The sequence below is a fragment of the Cajanus cajan genome, chromosome 2 (genome assembly GCF_000230855.2).
Source record: "Cajanus cajan strain Asha chromosome 2, NIPB_CcT2T_4, whole genome shotgun sequence".
Lineage (NCBI taxonomy): Eukaryota > Viridiplantae > Streptophyta > Magnoliopsida > Fabales > Fabaceae > Cajanus > Cajanus cajan.
The window spans coordinates 78229475-78248321 of NC_138518.1; the positions used below are offsets into that span (position 1 = coordinate 78229475).

The following is an 18847-nucleotide window of genomic DNA, read 5'->3' on the forward strand; positions in this document are numbered from 1 at the left end:
GAAAAATTATAACGTAGTATATGTCTGTCCCTTGTCATTGTCAATGGTATCTAAGAGTGGAAATAGATGACACAGCGTGTTAGGAGCATGTTATTTGTTCTGTTTATTAATTAAAATATTTCAAGCTTTAGAGTTTTAAAAAAACCTAATAGGTTTAATAAGCTGATCTGTTTAAAATATAAAATATTATTTTATAATTAATATTTATATTTAATATACATATAGTCATATACTTAAATTTATTAGTCGATTGACCTATTTATAGACTTTATATAAATGAGGTCACGTATTGGATAAAACAAAAACAGGTCCATGTTTTGAAGTTAACGCAAACTTTTAAACAATTTTGAATTTTATATATGTTTAAGGGAATGAATTAGTAACACGTGAAGATACAAAGATTAATAAAAGTAAAAAGTACTAATAATAGATTCAGATGACCTGATAATTTTTTTATTGGGTTGTGACGAGCATAAAAATGAAAAGAAAAGGCTATGATAGGAGTTTTGTTGGTGTGAGTGTGAGACAATCCTATTATTTTCATGATTGTCAGTATTGATGAAAAGCAACAAATGCAATAATAGAATATCCTCTATGCATGTTTGTATTATGAGAAGAAATAGAGAAGGGAAAGGGACAACGAGTCACATGTCCTTGATCGATATGGAATGACGACGATACCCTTGTTCCCTAAAGTCTTCAACAATTGTATACAAGAGTTATTGTTTCAGCTATTTTATTATTGGCAACAAATGTGGTCGTTGATAAGGTGTTATATCCACATGGAATAAAAGTGAGAATTAATCTCGCAGGACTCACATTAGTTGTGGTCGCGCATGGTCAATAATCACCCACTTCAATTGTGACTACTTTATTCATTTTTAATACTTACTGTCCCATTTGTCTAAAGTATTAGTACTTTGTAAGTGGCATCACGTTCGCATGCATAAAAGAATCTGAACCTGTTGCGTTATTGTTATATATATGGCTGACAGGTTGAGAGAGAAATAGAAAGAGCAAGTCTGTGAGAGAATGGAAAATTGGGTGATTCTGGTTGTGATGTCTTTGGCATTATTAGCAATGGGAGCAGAAGAGGTCACATATGATGGAAGGTCCCTTATCATTGATGGACACAGGAAAATACTCTTCTCCGGTTCCATTCACTATCCTCGCAGCACTCCTCAGGTAACTAGCTAATGCCTTCAATTTCCACTTCATCAATAAACATGAATCTAGCATTTCATTCACTCCCACTATTCTCAAAAGCTTAAGCAATTCTGAGTTTCATACACAGAAATTTTACTTTTTATCAGAGGAATGACTGCTATCTGTAAGAATTGAACTTCATGGTAGAAAGTAGAAACTTTAGTACAATGTCATAAAAAGCTAGCTCAACATGTTAGTTGAACATTAATAGGTTTAATGATATTGCTTTTCTTGCAAGATATATATATTCGGTACGCTACATTTCATGACTTTCCCTGCTTTTATAACGACTTCATCTTTCATTTCTGATAAGACGGCCTTAAACAACTGACTTTCTTTGGCATTTCACATGATAATATATCACATTTTAATTTGTTGTAATAGTAATAGTAGTGAAGTGTTTGGTTACTTCGCTTAAGTTTATTTAGCACCCATTATTTAGTGAAATACGATTGTTAAATCACACTCGTAAATTTCACATTACATTCAAAACATTATTAGCTATGGAGTCCTCACACTTATAAGTTATTCAACTTATTCTATTCTTATTTAATAGTAGTATAAGATTTCTTCACATTTGCTGCTCAAAAAAATAGATAACAAAAGGTTAAAATTCCTTGGTTACATATATAATAATACATTAATCTAACATGATACAGTTTAAGTTTATTTTTTTGTCTGACATTAATAAAATTTAAACCTAAAATTATTCTAACCCCACTACTAAGGTAGATATATTGAGTCAACAAAAAGGATTTTGAATACATAGTATTATCTTTCAATTTGGTGTAAACGACATAGAAACCCGGGTTGGAAGATTTTAATTAAGGTACAACATGGAAGAGTTGTTTTGCACGAGTAGCTAGGCAGAAAAGAAGGGCAGAGAAAGAGAAAGTGAGGAATTTTGACAAAAGCTTTTTGTGCAGATATGGCCAACGTTGATAGCGAAAGCCAAAGAAGGAGGTCTCAACGTGATTCAGACATACGTGTTTTGGAATCTACACGAGCCCCAACCCGGACAGGTATATCATTTTTCTCTTTCTCACTCTCACATGCGTTCCTATAAATATCCTTCACACAAATTCACCAACACTAATATTTCCTTCATTTTTTTTATATATTAGATAAAATACAATTTTCTCTCCTTTTAATCTTAATTTCCTTCTTTATAATTTTTTTTCTTTACTATTTCAACTTTTCTATATACCTAAACCCCATTTTTTCTCTCCCGCGATCATTTTTACTTCTGGGAAATACTTTTTATGTCACTTGGTAAAAATTTAATTGACTTGAGTAGTCTTCAATTTCTTTGTCAAATAAAATGGAAGTGAGATTAATTAATTTCTACACTACACACCCAATCTGTATGTATATGTGCAAAGTATTTACGTACATAGGACAGTATGATTTCAGCGGCAGATATGACTTGGTGAGATTCATAAAGGAAATCCAAGCTCAAGGGCTTTATGTGTGCCTCAGAATTGGACCTTATGTTGAAAGTGAATGGACATACGGGTAATTTCCCTTCTATCTTTTCTAGCTCGATAAGAACCTCAAAATCAAATAATGCCTCTTTTAAACAGTATTATGCTATTTGAGTAACAAAGTATAGACTGTGGAGATTCATGGTTTGTCATATCATATACTTTTACAATATGTTTATACATATCATGGCTGAATATAAAATATGGTGGGGGTGGCAATATATAGTTTAAATATTTGTAATATGCATGGATGAATTAAGTTTTGGACGCGGTCAAGATAGTGTGTGACTGTTTTTAAGCTTGTTTGTTGGTTTTCCTTTTTATGTTAACTATTTATTATATACATAAATAAACTATGATACCATCATACTCGGCTTTATCTAAATTAATTAGCAAACATATTTTGGACTCATTGTGATGTACTTGTAGGGGATTCCCATTTTGGTTACATGATGTTCCTGGCATTGTCTACCGAACTGACAACGAACCATTCAAGGTATGTTAGCTAGGCCAACCATGGTTTTTACCTTTAAACCCCTTATTTTTGGGTATATAATGCAAATCATTAAAAAGGAAGAAATCATGCTATCATGTTCAAAATTAATTTAGTTTAATTCAATAGTATTGTCTTCACTGTCAAATGAATTTCAAGATACATTAATTCGATTTTGTGAAACTATGCATACCGATTTACAATAGAAGTTCAAATTCAAAATTTCTAAATAAATAAATAAAAGCAATTTTGTAAATTTTAGTGGTGAATTAATTAGAATCTTTTTATAAGTGTGATTATTATAGCATCTCTTTATCTTTTTTTTCTTAAAATTTATCTATTTCAATATTTAGATGTACATGCAAAATTTTACGACAAAAATAGTGAGCATGATGCAATCAGAGGGCTTATATGCTTCTCAAGGAGGCCCAATTATACTGTCACAGGTATGATTCCTTCCAAATGAGTGGAATTATTCGACCAATACTTTAATGTACTAAAACCTATTTTTATCTTTTTTATTAAATCGTAATAACATGGAAAATAAAGATTGAGAATGAATATCAAAACGTCCAAAAAGCATTTGGAGAAGAAGGATCGAGGTATGTTGAGTGGGCTGCAAAAATGGCAGTGGGCCTCAAAACTGGCGTACCGTGGGTTATGTGTAAGCAAACTGACGCTCCTGATCCAGTGGTCAGTTCCATTCAGCCCAACTTTTTATTCTAAAAAATTTATCATGCATTTTAATTTTTTTTATAGAAATTATTAAGAAACTACTTTTCAAAATTTTTGACATTTTTAATTATAAATTACTTTCGTTCTTTAACAAAAGTTAACGAATCTTCAATTTCTTAGTTTTATTTTTTCATCAAATATTTACTTCACTGCCAATGGCTTAGAAGTTTTTTTTTTTCCATAATTTGTTGACAGCTTGATTTTTTATATATTTTTTTTTTATTTTTTTTTTATTTTTTTGCAGATCAATACATGCAACGGGATGAGATGTGGGGAAACTTTTACGGGACCAAATTCTCCCAACAAGCCCGCGTTGTGGACAGAAAATTGGACATCTTTGTACGTTCCTTTGATTCTACACAATCACTAATCCTAGTTTTTTATTTTATTTTAAATAATGTAACATTCAAATATCTTTTCATCCATTATTAATTTGCATTTGTGAGAGCATAAAAGGCATTTTATTCATTATCCCAAATAACCGTTTGGTTTTTGTTTTTCTCTCTTGAAGCTATCACGTTTATGGTGGTGAGCCATACATAAGGTCTGCCGAAGACATTGCATTCCATGTCACTCTTTTTATTGCAAGAAAAAATGGAAGCTATGTCAACTACTACATGGTATCGACATTAACATATTCAATTCTTATGATTCAATAGGATCCCTCTCCTAATTAGTTTTCTGTTGCTAGAATATCATAAATTGTTTGAAAGCTAGCTCCAATTAAGATAAAGCTAATTAATTTTCCCACCATTCATTTATCTTCTCATAACTCATTAGTTACATTGTTTTTGTAAACTTACTTAGTACCATGGTGGAACTAATTTTGGGAGAACGAGCTCTGCTTATGTTATAACATCCTATTATGATCAAGCTCCACTTGATGAATATGGTAAACATAGAACATTAATTATTCCCCTCTACATCCACGTGATGAATATGCAATAATTTCTTTCTTTATTCTAATTTTTGCACTAGGTCTATTAAGGCAACCCAAGTGGGGACATCTTAAGGAGTTGCATGCAGCAATCAAGTCTTGTTCTACCACTTTATTGGAAGGAAAGCAGAGCAATTTCTCTTTAGGTCAACTACAGGAGGTGAGTACTTTCATAGTTTCATTCCCTTTCTAGAACATACATCTATATTAATTGCATTACAACCCTTTATTTGGGTTTTGGTTTCAATTCAATTAGGGTTATGTTTTTGAAGAAGAAGGAGAAGAAGGAAAATGTGCTGCTTTCCTTGTAAACAATGATCATGTGAATATCTTCACTGTCCAATTCCGCAACAGATCATACCAATTGCCTCCAAATTCGATCAGTATCTTACCAGATTGTCAAAATGTGACTTTCAATACAGCAACTGTAAGTTAAAACCTTGTCAGCATTAATTAGTGTGTATGCTTGGTAATTATATATTAGTGATTAATTGTCGAGTTTAACGGTCATGTGCACCAATCAAATATCACCCTTAGTATAATTTTTTCCTTATTTATTTTAAAAGTCACCAAACATATTATAAATGAAGTTCTAATTAGATAACACAATATAAAACTATTTTACATGTGCCAATGTATCACTTATTTTTCCTTAGTTGTCTGATTAGATATACACATTCATGCTATAGGTAAATACAAAATGCAACAGAAGAATCATAAGTCCAGTACAAACTTTCAGCTCAGCAGATAAATGGGAGCAGTTTCAGGATGTCATCCCTAACTTTGACCAAACATCGTTAATATCAAACTCATTACTTGAGCATATGAATGTAACCAAAGACAAATCAGATTACCTTTGGTATACGCTAAGGTTAGTTATACATCCACTTAATTATCTTACTTCTCACAAAATGGTTCAAATATATCTGACACGTTTCTTATTATCTATTAAATCACATCATTGATGGTTTAATTCATAAACTTAATACTAACTAATGACGAAATTAATTGATTTTGTGAACAGGTTTGAACATAATTTATCTTGCAGTGAACCAAAACTCCAAGTTCAGTCAGCTGCTCATGTAGTCCATGCTTTTGCAGACGGCACATACTTAGGTAAATATTGAATCATATAAATCTCAAAAAGGCATTGTTGATAGTTGAACTTGAACCCTATAGTGTTGGTTTAAAAAATTAGTGAACAATAGTAATAAAATAAATTAAAGGGAAAAAAAAAAGAGTGAATTAAAGAGAATATGGAGTGTTTAAATGATTTATAATGTGACTGATATAATATTATCCAAATACACTTAGTTAATAGAAATCCAAGAGATTCATAGTTATAAAGAAAGTGAGGTCATATGTTGATTATTTGTGGTAGGAGGGGCACATGGAAGTCACGATGTGAAGTCATTCACCTTAGAGGTCCCTGTGACCCTAAATGAAGGGACAAACAATATATCTATACTAAGCGTTATGGTTGGACTCCCGGTAATATTTATTATCTTCCCTAAAAATTAATACCCTAATTACTTTTATCATCAAGGAAAAAATGTTTAGTTTTTTTTTTTTTTTGCTAATTATAACAATTGTGTGACGATGTGTTAATGAAAAGGATTCAGGAGCATTTCTTGAACAGAGATTCGCTGGCTTAACCACGGTGGAAATTGAATGCAGTGAAGAGTCCTACGATTTGACCAATTCTACATGGGGATATCAGGTTTAATTTCTCTTCATTTTCTGCGTTATTATTCCTATACATTTAATTGCTGCAAATCTACAAGATTTAATTGTACAGCATGACATATTTTCCAACGTGATGTTACAGGTTGGATTACTAGGAGAGCAATTAGAAATATACGAAGAACAAAGTGACAGTTCTATTCAATGGTTTGAACTAGGGAATACTACTGATCAAACAATCGTTTGGTACAAGGTAATTTATGCAATAAACCATTGTTTTTGTTTCTTTACGTACACTAAAAACTAAGAGGGGCAAAGGAATGAAAAAAGTGTGGAGTTTTAATAAATAAAATTAATATATAGTATTAGTGATCATAATAATGCTATTGCAGGCGACATTTGATTCACCCAAGAGTGATGATCCTGTTGCGTTGAACCTTGAGTCTATGGGAAAAGGCCATGTTTGGGTGAATGGACAAAGCATTGGCCGTTATTGGATCTCGTTTCATCATTCCAAAGGCCAACCTTCACAAACTCTGTAAGTTAACCCATCATGCCCAATTTTTTTTTTATAATTTAAATGTGCCATTTTTCTCTGTTTGAAACTCGTTTTTTCTTAATTTGATACTTACATGCAAAAGTTTGTAAACGGATTTTGTGAAGAAAAATGTTTTCAAAATATTACTGTAATGTCATTAGAGCAAGATGGATGTGAGTAACGGATTCTTACCTACTTTTATTTGATCTCTATATATGAAAGAATGTTTTTTAAGTTAGTCTTTATACATACCAATACATAATATAAAGGTAGACAAAAAAGACAATGCAATAAGATGAAAAACAAGCAATTTATGACACTAATACATCAAAAGTTTAAGCATGTTTTGACCTATAAAATAAAGTAACAAACCTAAATAAGGAACTTCAATTCTCTTCAAAAAAAAAAAAAACAAAAAAGGCTTTAACTCATGAAAGTTTATTCACATTAATGAGTAGAATCAAATACTTTTTATCCAACTCTCAGATACCATTTTCATGAATATGCTTCAGTAGAGTGTTTGATTTTACTTATAAAAGATCAAAACAAAACAAAATGTTAATTTGCATTTGTGCGTTACAGACATCTTTTTTTTTTTTTTTTTCATTAGAGAGTGGTGAAAGTCTTTCTCTTTATAGGTCAAAATCCAATATCAAATTTGCTCATATTTCTGCTTAATTATTGTATTATAATGAGAAATACTATTTTTAATAAAATTTTATCATTGGCTGATATATTTTACTATTGCAATATTATAAAATTAACATGATATTATTCGTATTGAATAAAAGTAGAGCAGAAAGTTAAATTCAGATATTGGTAATATTGGTTTTGATTTATTTTTGTTGATGGCAACACTGAACAGGTATCATGTGCCTCGCTCGTTTCTGAATGAAAATGGAAACATATTGGTTCTGTTTGAGGAGGATGGTGGGAATCCTCTTCATATCTCCCTCAACACTGTTTCATCTACAAATATAGATGACACTTGTCTAAATAATCACTAATTCCTCACTGCTACTCAATATTTATATGAGAAAAAGATAAAAACACATACAATTCAGGAATATTTTCTTGCACATTCATAGTAAATCAATTGATCCAATGTGTAATATTCTTCAAATCTTAATTGATTGGGATTCATAATCCAAATACTCTTTGGAATTTATTGTAACTTTTAACATTAAAGGAATGAAAGAGAAAGATTGAATTATTTTTACTTTCTCCGGCGTACGTATAATGGAAAACTATTAAAAAATAATTATCACATTAGAGACTTTGTATAGTATATATGAAATAATTACAAATATTATTTTATTTCTTCTAATAACTAGCTAGAATTTACGTGAGAATTAAAATTCGATGGTTTTTTCAAAATCAAAAAACTTATTGGGAAACAAATTGATGTCTAAAGAAGAGAACTCAAACCTCAAGTATAAACGCGAATTGTTGTGAATGAGTGTAATTAAAAGAATGTATCAACGATATAAATTATTTATCGTAATATGAAGTATAGTAACAAAACAATTATTTATTACCAATTTTAATTATTTTATAAATTATATATTTAAAAAATGTTATAAATTTTAATTTTATAAAATAAAATTTATTCCGTACATGGTACAAATTAAAATACTGCTTTAGTTGGACATAAAATACTACTTTAGTTGAACATTTTGAATAGAATTAATAAATCTTAATATCTAAATAATGAATAAGAGAAAGAAGAAAAGAAGAATGCGTTCTACTCCTCTTCTTTGCTTGGGGTTAGCTTTATGCATGTTATATATTGCTCAAGTTGTAGGATTTGTGAGTAAATTTCTATCAAATACTTATAAACAATTTTTGCAGTTATATATAGTAGACTACTTAATTAACTTGAAGAGTGGGTTATGATTTATTAATTGGACCTACATTTTCAATTTTCTTTATTTTATCTACTTTTGAACAACATTTCATACATTATTTATATAATCAGTTAAACAATTATCTTTCAACTATCTTAAATTATTATCATTTTATTTTTATAAATCAATTTTTATATATTAAATTTAAACTTTTATCTTGTAGGAATATTTTTAAAGATTTTTCTTCAATTACTATTTTAATTTTTATTTAAAATAATTATTTATAAATTAAATATTAATATTTTAAAATAAATTATCAATAAATAAAATAATTTTTTTTATTAGAATATAAATTATTTATCATAAATTTAAAATATAATTTATATGTTTAAAAATATTTATGTACATTAATTTTAAATACAATTTATATATTCAAACGTATTATTATTATATATATAAGTTATTATAGATTTTAATTATAAAATACTAGCATATTTAATTTTTAATTATCTGTTCTATTTAATATAATTTATCTATTTTAAATTAAATTTTAATATTTATAAGATTATTAATAATGAAAATATCTTATATTATAATTTAAATTATTTAATATAAATTCAATATATTTATATTATAAAATTAATTATTTAAAAACATTTATTTGTTACTCATTCAGTTATATATATGTATATATAACATTATACACATCTATACTTGTTTGTTTAATAATAAGTTAATAACCTTCCCATCCCAACTGAGGTTAAAGCGTGACACGAGTAGAACAGTGATATGAGCCACGTGTATAGAAAAGCAAGTGTCGTGCATGGTAGTCGACACGTTACTATGTTACATGTCACAACAATTCTGCCTCGTGTTTCAGTTCTAAATTCTGATCATTCCCTCTGCATCTCTATCTAAAAACATGTCAATGCACCATTGCCCATAAACTATCAACCCCACCTTTCATCTCTAGTCATTTTCATCGCATCTTTTTCGTTCAGTTCAGCCACCACTTAGCAGGTACGTCATGTACACTGTACAGTACATGCATGTCTACGTATTATTTGCTTCTCTATCATGCATTACTGTTCAAGTAACTTACAATTAAAAAAATATACATAGCCAGTGCTTTTTATTCAATAAAAATAGAATGCATAAATATATGTTAATAAATTTTACATTAGATGTAAGTAATAAATCTCTAGTTCTCTTTACCTGAACATTTGTATTCAAGTTTTGACCTAATTTATACACATTTTGCATGAATTAATTGCTTCTTTGTAACCAGGAAACAAGGTTAATTAAGTGGAGTAGAAGCGATGTCGGGGGTATCATTAGCAATGTCTGGGCCTGATGAACATGGGAGCATGAGCTTGATGGGCTCATTACGTGTGATAGAGCTTCAGCTAGTGGCATTCGTGTTAGTTTTCTCGGCGAGTGGCCTCGTGCCTCTTCTGGACCTAGCCTATTCGGCCCTGATCTCGATCTACCTAATGCTACTGGGGCGTTTCGCGTTTCCCTCGCATGGTTTTGGGCCGGCCCACATGTTCGAGGGAAGCGGGGCTTTCCACGTGTACGTGGTTATTGGGAGCACGGTGGGCCTGTTCCTGCCGCTGGCCTACGTGCTTGGTGGGTTTGGGCGAGGGGACAAGGCCGCGGTGCGTTCGGCGAGCCCACACTTGTTCTTGCTGTCGTTCCAAATACTGACGGAGAATGTGATAAGTAGCTTGACGCTGTTTTCGGGACCCGTGAGGGCCATGGTGCCTTTGATGTACACTGTGCGAAGGATCTTTGTGGATATTGATTGGACACATGATGTATGGCTCAACAACACTTTGCCCACAAATCCACACCTTAAGGTTCTTTTTCTATTTGCTCCCTCAGATTATCGATGTCGCTTAATTCTTGCATCAACTTTTGTTACTTGCTCTTCGTCTTATTTATTTTAGTTTAATTATCTAAGTGTTTAAAAAGTTTTATTTTGATTTTATAAAATGTGTATGCTAGATTAAATTTTTTAATTTCTAAACACATGATCGATTGGGGCTATTGTTTCAATTAGTTGGCATGAAATTTTTTTAATTTAATCGATAGTCACAATACATTATTAACATTTCTGATGTATTGTTATAAAATGGTAGAAAGACTAATGTGAACTAATTTAATCTAAAATTAAGGTTGTGAAATTGAAATATAATGTGTGTGGAAGAATAAAAGTTTATTAATATAAAAACTCATATTTTACCCTAAATTTTAACGAATCAATCATTAAATTAAAAAAAATTATTAAATTATTAAATTAAAAAAAAATAAATAGATTAAATATACAAAGTTTTTTAAAAAATTAAAAAACAATTAATTATAAAATTTTGTATTTATTTAAATTAATAAAATAAAATATCAAATAATTTTGTAAAATTAATCTATAAATTAAATTTTTTTTAATTCTATTACTGGATCTTTAAAAATTTTATAGAATTAATTTATAGATTAAAAAATTTTAATTCAATTATTGGATTATTAAATTTTGATTGAATCTCTATCTATATACACATATATTTTCCTTTATTTTAATAAATTATTTATACAAGTTTCAAACTTAAAGTTATGAATGAAAATTTGGAGGATAAAGGTTTGTGAAATGAATGTTTGATTAAATTGTTTACACAAACAGGATAAAGCGTGGTTTTGGTTTGGGAGGATATTGGCGATGGCTAATCTGGTTTATTTCTCCATCAATCTTTTTGGGTTCTTGATACCAAAGTTCCTGCCAAGAGCTTTTATGAGGTATTTCCAAGAAAGGGAGAGATTTATGCAAAGATAGCTGAAGAAAAGCGATATGTGGTCAACAAAAAATCCCATCCACACGATATGAAATCACATTAACTAAGGACTTTTGCCAAAATATCTTGCTATTTTAAAGAGGTTAGTACTACCTCAAAATTGAGATGAATTAATGTGTGTATTATAGCTGCGTGGATTAATATAGCTCTATGTTACATTTGTTAACCTTTATGGTGTTCTTTCATGAACACATTAATCACAGGTGAATCGTCATTCGAGTCTCTTACCTCAAAAGGAAATCATCTGGAGAAGTCATGTCCCCATGAAGTTGTTTTAGTACATTTCTGCTTGGATAGGTTCTGTAATACAGCTACTTCTAACTCACGAAAATCTTCCGAAAGTCTATGATGTTATTAACAGATCATGTGTATCTTCCTCTTAAAGATTTGCTTTATGTTTAATGACTCGAGAAAATACAATAAATGCTTTTTTCTAAGATATGACGGACAAACCAAGTATTAATTTTACAGTTTCTTCTTAATTACATAGTGATTTTCTGTTGACTACATTCTATTCAAATTTTCCTCAAGTTTTACTACGTCCCTTCCTTTTTCTAAAAAGGACAGGAAGTAGAACTACGCGAAAATGAATCCTCTCCCATTTTTCTCTTTTAATACAAAATATGAAGATGATACATACTCCAACAATGATAGATACTTCAAAAAAAATTGATATTTATGTTTTAAAATTTTTAGTAATGGAAGAAATGGATTTTAAAAGGTGAGATATTTCTACAATTGGGTGAGAACTTTTTAGTACAAAGAATGAGAATATTTTGGCACAGTTTTTGAAGGAAACAAATAGAACCTTTTAAAAAAAGAAAAATTGTCTTGTGTTTTTTTTTTGTCCTTAAAGGAGGAATATTCTAGCCTCTAGGTGTAAATTGAAGTTTAACTAAATTTATGCAACACAATCAATGAATAAATTAGCATTGATGGTCACTCTCAATTAAATGAGAATTTCAACTCTTTAAAGCGATAAATTGCAATAGTTAAGAAATAGTAATGGATGTACATTTAACAAAATCAATACTTTTATTTTCTTAAATAGTTTCAAAGATGAAAGTTGTGTTGTTGGCTAATTAGACATCTCGATAGGTACAAGTTCAACACTAAACAGTGAACAAGAAAAATAGGAGGTTAACACAACGAACCCGTTCTCTATTGATACCCTCACTAAACAAAAACACCAAGGGGGATTTATCCCATACTAAACAAAAATGATCATATACACACAGTAGGGTCAGTCTATCCATCGCCACATATTTGCAGTAAGACCAGGCCGCGGCATTCCAGAGATAAACACTAAAAGTAAAAAGTATACAAGGTTATCTTTCATTCATCATTGTTTCTATAAGTGCAGCTTCTTCTTCCTGGAGACAACACAACAATAAGAAATGCATCGGGGTCAAACTCAAAAAAAAAAAAACGTTAACTAGGAATAATGTATCCACATACCACCAAGGCATTAAATTCAGTCTCCTCATCTATGGCATCAATAACAGCAGGATCCTCGAGCAGATCCTGTTCAGAAATGTTACCATTAGCTGCAAGTGTATACAAGCAATTAAAGCTGAAACTGAGAATGAGATCATACTTGAGTAATTGACATTGTTTAGAGTGGATATTGCAACCAGAAAATATTAAGGCAGCCAAATTCTAAAGATCTTTCTACTTTAATTTTTTTTTTCTGTTTTCTTTAGTTATTTTCACTTAATTAAAAAAATTACCATATTTTTATTTTATTTTCTGTTTCTAAATATTTAGATAGAAAATAATGAAAAAACTTTTTATTATATTAATTGTTTCTTATACAAATATTTAAAAACAAAAAATGAAAATAGTGACATTTTATAAATTAAACTATTAAAGTAATCACAGAAAATATATTTTTCAAACCATGCTTGCCTTAAAAATCCCTTGGGAAGTGACTTTTTAAACTTAAAAATAATGGAGCAAAGGAAAAAATGGATCCATGCAACATAAAGAATATGAGAAAGAAAATGAACTTTTGAATAAATTCTGTAGTGAATTAGTGATTTTTCCTACTTACATCATCAGCAATGTATAACATCCCGTTCTCACCCTGCACAAAGGAAGGACAAAAAAGAATAAATTTCCTGTACTTTATGCCAACAATAGAAACTCGGAACTAAAAGAACTTTAACTCTACATTCACACTGGTATTCTGGAAAGTTTCCAGGCAACTATAATCAGCCTTTCAGAGAGAAAAGTGACTAAAGATGATATGGAATCTAGCCACGGTTCTCAAATGGCAATAATTGGTTTACGAGGCTTGTTAAAATGGAAGCTCACCTTCACAGCAACAAAAAGAAGTGGATCAGATGGTGTGTAAATCATGTACTGGGCATCTTCCTGCAAGTAAAAGGCTATACATTAGAACACTGTAAATCTTACTATCTTAATGTCCACAGTTCTACTGAGGTTCGCAACAGGCCAAAGATCCCTTTGCAATCATCTAAATTTTAAATATTAGATGTGGACAACTGAACAAAAAATGCATCTTAACAAATAAAGCATTCTTCTTCATGGTGTAAACACAACATGGATGTGAGAAAGTAAATTCCGTATATGCAGCAAAGGCAAACATATAAGAAAACAAAGATAATGAATTCATGGTCTAGGATTCTTCCGGTAGACTTAGTTAGTGAAAAAAAAAGATGAGAAAACATGAGAAGCCTTCATGTATGATAACACACGCAGGGGACAAACATATAAGAAAACAAAGATAATGAATTCATGGTCTAGGATTCTTCCGGTAGACTTAATTAGTAAAAAAAGATGAGAAAACATGGTCTACGATTCTTCCGGTAGAATTAATTAGTAAAAAAGATGAAAAAACATGAGAAGCATTCATATGATAACACAGGCAGGGGACAGAAATATAAGGAAACAAAGATAATGAATTCATGGTCTAGGATTCTTCCAGTATACTTAATTAGTAAAAAAAGATGAGAAAACATGAGAAGCATTCATATGATAACACAGGCAGGGGACGACAGTAACTACACCTACAAATGAAATATAAAATTATTCATCTCAGAAAATTGATCATTACCACATAAAGACAATCACAAAGCGTTATCCAATATACCCATTACACACAACAATTATAATACATCCAGATTCTAGAGAGGAGAATGATTGCAAGATAATTTTGATTCTTTGCTAACATAGAAATCGCTTAGTTAAAAATTTTCATGTTGAAAATAAATCCTGTTAGGACATGCTAGAGTAAAGGAAAATATCTTATCATATTTTAGATTATCCTTAGGGATTAGTCTCTATTTCTCATTATCTCTTGGCATTGGTTACATATTTCCCTATCCCATGATTTGTTTACCTTATTAATTAGGACTTTGATAAATATGAATAACGATTAGTACTCTAGGTTTTATAATTTATACACAAATCCATACATTTCATCACATAATAGAAAATTATACAAAGTCTCTTGATTCTCTCCTTCAATGCCAAACTCCTGGTCATAAAATTTCAATGGGACAATAGCAGAGTTGCTGATGAAGATAAATTAATAGGAGGGAGTAAGAGTAGAGGGATCATTAAAGAAATCGTTTTCCGAGACAATTAAGTGAATGAGTTGTGAAATGGGAAACCCTTTGTGAAGAGGAAACTATTGGAGGAGAGATCTTTCTCCTTGTTCGGATCATTTTCAGTCAAACAATAAAATCATTATTTACTGTTTTCAATTTACATTTTGGGAAACAAAAAATAAGACAACAAATTTGCATAATTGAAGGAAAAAAAATTACCAGGTTGAAAGATGTAATTTCTACACCTTCAGTTGGCAAGCCATCTACTCCTTTGCCGTCATCTACAAAATGGTAAAAGCATCCTATGTTATTTTCAGGGTGTAAAATTTCAAATAGTTGTGCAGTAGATTACCATTTAAGCAGTGAGTGCCTAATTAGAATGAGTTTATCACCAATCCCAATACTACAGTGTAGAGACACAATTGGGTAATAATTCCTTAATTGAACCTTACAAATTACCCTGTTCTTTTTGTTGGGATACAAACAAAGATAGGACAAGAAGAGAAACAAGAGTTTATAAAACACTCATACTTCATTGATTAAGAGGTTTTTTGAGTGATGACCAAATGCAAAATTGTGAATTTAATCTTAAAGCAGATAATATCTTATCATTGTGGTTGAATGAATATATAATTATATATGACGAGATTAATTCTTTATGACGAAAAGACATGGAAGACATCTTTCTTACAAAGCATGGTAATTGCACATGAAAATAGAATAGGAAAGAAAAATAAGTTCATATCATAATTATCCACTTGGATAGTGGTGCAGAGAGGCCAGCCCCAAAACCATTATAGCGGATAGTGAGGTGGCTACTACACTGAAGACCATAGATACAAAATAAATAATTTATACCACATATTATAGAGGGGATAAGGGGAATACAACAAAGAACAGAGAGAAAGTTATATCTTCACCAAAAAGTTGGCTTTCAAAGAAGAAAATATTAAGTAGCAGTAGTTCACATTTAGCAAATTCAGGCCCTAGCCAGCTAGTATCAAAAACATGACAAGCTTTTAGCAAATATAAATAATGTCCAAACAGCATGATGCAACAAACCACTCCTGGACTATAGAATCTAAAAATGCATAACAGCCACATTTTGAACTAGAAATTATTCTGTAATAAATTGAATACAAACTCTATTTTGTCTATATTCTGATGACAGAAACATTAAACAAAAATACTTTAGCGAAAAGGCAAGCAAAAAAATCCTTGCCTGTGTGAAAGTCAAATATGTCTTCTTCTGTGTAGCAAAAGCCACCACGTGCTGTATAACAATACCTGATTAGGAGATACAGAAATATTGTGATGATCAAACACAAAAGTTAATTTCAGATTTTTTTGGGTAACTAGAAACTGTTAACATACCCACTATAAACAAGATGCATGTGTATCTTTGCAAGTGCATAAGCTGCAGCAGGCAGAATAGATTCAACTTCCTCATCACTGATCTAAAACACAACAAAAATATGAAATTGAGTAATAAGATTCACCAAAGGGTAAAAAGAGAAAAGGAAATATGCACGGTCCATTTGGTTGGAGAAAATGTTCCTATTATATATTTTTTTTTTTCCATTTGCACTAATAATTACGAAAACATCACATCATTTTCACTTTATTTCCTCTTGCCAATGTCTTGTATTGTACTGGAATCTGTACAAATCTTTCAAAAAAGGAAATAGGTGATATATAGTGTTCAATACATTGAAGCATGGTTATCAAATCAAGATTAAATTTGAGAATCATCAAACTATTTTTTGAATCATGATCCTAATTTGCATCGTGAGATTCAAAGGCAATGAAAAACAACTTCAAATATATCATATAGGTGATATATAGTGTTCAATAGAATAATTTATAACTAGAAACAAATAAAAACAACTTAACCGTGAAACAAAATTATGTTATTTTTGAGTTTGTGAAGCCTCAACTTTTGAAAGATGTTATCAGCGTAAATGGTTGGATACCTGAAAATTCATTTAGGGATACAAATAGAGTTGCCTTATATAAAATGTTGTCTTCATCAAAACAAACTGTGAATCCTAATTTTTAAATCATTAATTACTGAATGCATAGATAAATATTACTCCTGCGTCGGGATTCGATGTAGCAACTAGCAATAGCATCATGACTAATGATTATACACACACAAATGAAGGATTAGAATGTGAGACAGAAACTTACAGCAGACCATCCATCAACTTTCGTGCTCTTCAATATTTGGACAGGCCTGCAGTAAAAATAAATAAACCCTAATATATCAGGCTTACAGAGAGAGAGAGAGAGAGAGACACCATTGCAGATTGTGCTTTTCCCTTTACTTACGTGTCAACAGGGCAAAGCAACATACATTCATCTCTCTCGGAACTTTTGAATTCTCTCCTTATCACACACTCCAACGGAAGGTCATTCGTAGTATCAACCTGTTAAAATCTAATTCAAAACTCGCCACAGAATACAAATCACACACACGCAAAACAACACAGGTGACACAGAACATTATTCACCATTACTAAAACTATAAACATCGAATCGAATCCTAAATCGTAATTAATCATCATCCTTCAGCTAATATATTCGTGAAAGTTGAAAAATAAAATTAGGAGAAAAAAAAAAAAAAAAAAACACTGACGACAGTGACGAGTCGATTAGTGGAAGCGTGGATAACGTTTCCGCCGTCGTCCAAAACGAATCCGGCGGGAGGTTCGGGCAACGGCACGGAAGGATAACGGAGGGAAGAATCGGAAGAATCGGAGGTTGGGAGGGGAAATTCGTCGGCGTTGTTTTTGCGCTTCTTCTTCTTGGTCTTGCTTTTGACGGGGCCGGTGCGGGAATTGGCGGCACGGCAGAAAATGGCGGAATTAGGGATTGGAAATGAAGCTGAGATTGATGATGAAGAGAATCTGAGTAAGGCGTGAGAGTTGAAGTTGAAGCTGTGCGGTGATGAGGACTGAAACACTGCTGCTACTACCGCCATTTCTCTCTTCGCTTCTATAATACTATCTCTTCACTGTGTTCCCGTAATCATTTTATTATTATTATTTTCGGCTGCTATCTTTTAAATAAACTTAACACGCTAAATTTCTAATTTAATTCTGGATTGTTACATATAATAAAATTGTTGATTTTTCACATAATTATTTTTAATCTTATGATATATGCGATTGAAAATTTAAAAAATTATTTCAGGATAAAAAAATCTTATAAATTTTAATGTATATTCATGGTCACTTTTAATATATAAACGGTGTAAGAAAATTCACATTAAAAACGCATGAGATAAAACTCCAACTAGATGGGCCAAATCCTATTGGCACTTAAGATTCATGATATATACACCTCCTTTTTTCTATAAGTACACCTCCTTTTAAAAAAAATTAATTTTTTTAAATATTTTTAATTTTTTTAAATTTTTTTTTAATTTTACATTCATAATATTTAATTTTAGTACTTTTTTTTCACACATCATTCTTCTCTTTTTTAATTTTTGCATGCACCCC

General features: G+C 30.7%; 2 protein-coding genes and 1 non-coding gene across 5 annotated transcripts; 2 read left to right on the top strand and 1 right to left on the bottom strand.

The window, feature by feature from the left end:
- Nucleotides 1-760: 760 nt before the first annotated feature.
- Nucleotides 761-8289, top strand: LOC109789427 (beta-galactosidase 6). 2 transcript variants are annotated; one of them, XM_083069192.1, is made up of 19 exons: nt 761-862; nt 996-1185; nt 2133-2228; nt 2609-2721; nt 3120-3186; nt 3537-3629; nt 3733-3876; nt 4163-4257; nt 4430-4538; nt 4726-4810; nt 4897-5015; nt 5112-5282; nt 5545-5726; nt 5880-5971; nt 6237-6346; nt 6471-6575; nt 6684-6791; nt 6931-7076; nt 7942-8289. In XM_083069192.1, exons 2-19 carry the CDS (start codon nt 1033-1035, stop codon nt 8081-8083), a joined length of 2130 nt encoding a protein of 709 aa, XP_082925318.1. In that variant the 5' UTR covers nt 761-862; nt 996-1032; the 3' UTR covers nt 8084-8289. The 2 variants fall into 2 exon arrangements, with proteins under 2 accessions (XP_082925318.1, XP_020203969.1); XM_020348380.3 differs by lacking the exon at nt 761-862 and having other exon boundaries at nt 929-1185.
- Nucleotides 8290-8861: 572 nt separating this feature from the next.
- On the top strand, nt 8862-11848 carry LOC109789417 (uncharacterized). Its single transcript, XR_014431831.1, has 3 exons — nt 8862-9943; nt 10212-10782; nt 11598-11848. It is a non-coding gene; the product is annotated as an uncharacterized LOC109789417 (transcript).
- A 934-nt stretch (nt 11849-12782) lies between these two features.
- Nucleotides 12783-18383, bottom strand: LOC109789418 (uncharacterized). 2 transcript variants are annotated; one of them, XM_020348364.3, is made up of 10 exons: nt 17980-18383; nt 17673-17770; nt 17532-17577; nt 16716-16798; nt 16564-16628; nt 15561-15622; nt 14083-14142; nt 13820-13852; nt 13225-13313; nt 12783-13139 (listed from the first exon to the last, which is right to left on the bottom strand). In XM_020348364.3, the coding sequence occupies exons 1-9, from the start codon at nt 18322-18324 to the stop codon at nt 13254-13256; spliced, it is 852 nt and encodes a 283-aa protein (XP_020203953.1). In that variant the 5' UTR covers nt 18325-18383; the 3' UTR covers nt 12783-13139; nt 13225-13253. The 2 variants fall into 2 exon arrangements, with proteins under 2 accessions (XP_020203953.1, XP_020203952.1); XM_020348363.3 differs by having other exon boundaries at nt 13225-13290; nt 17980-18382.
- Nucleotides 18384-18847: the final 464 nt, after the last annotated feature.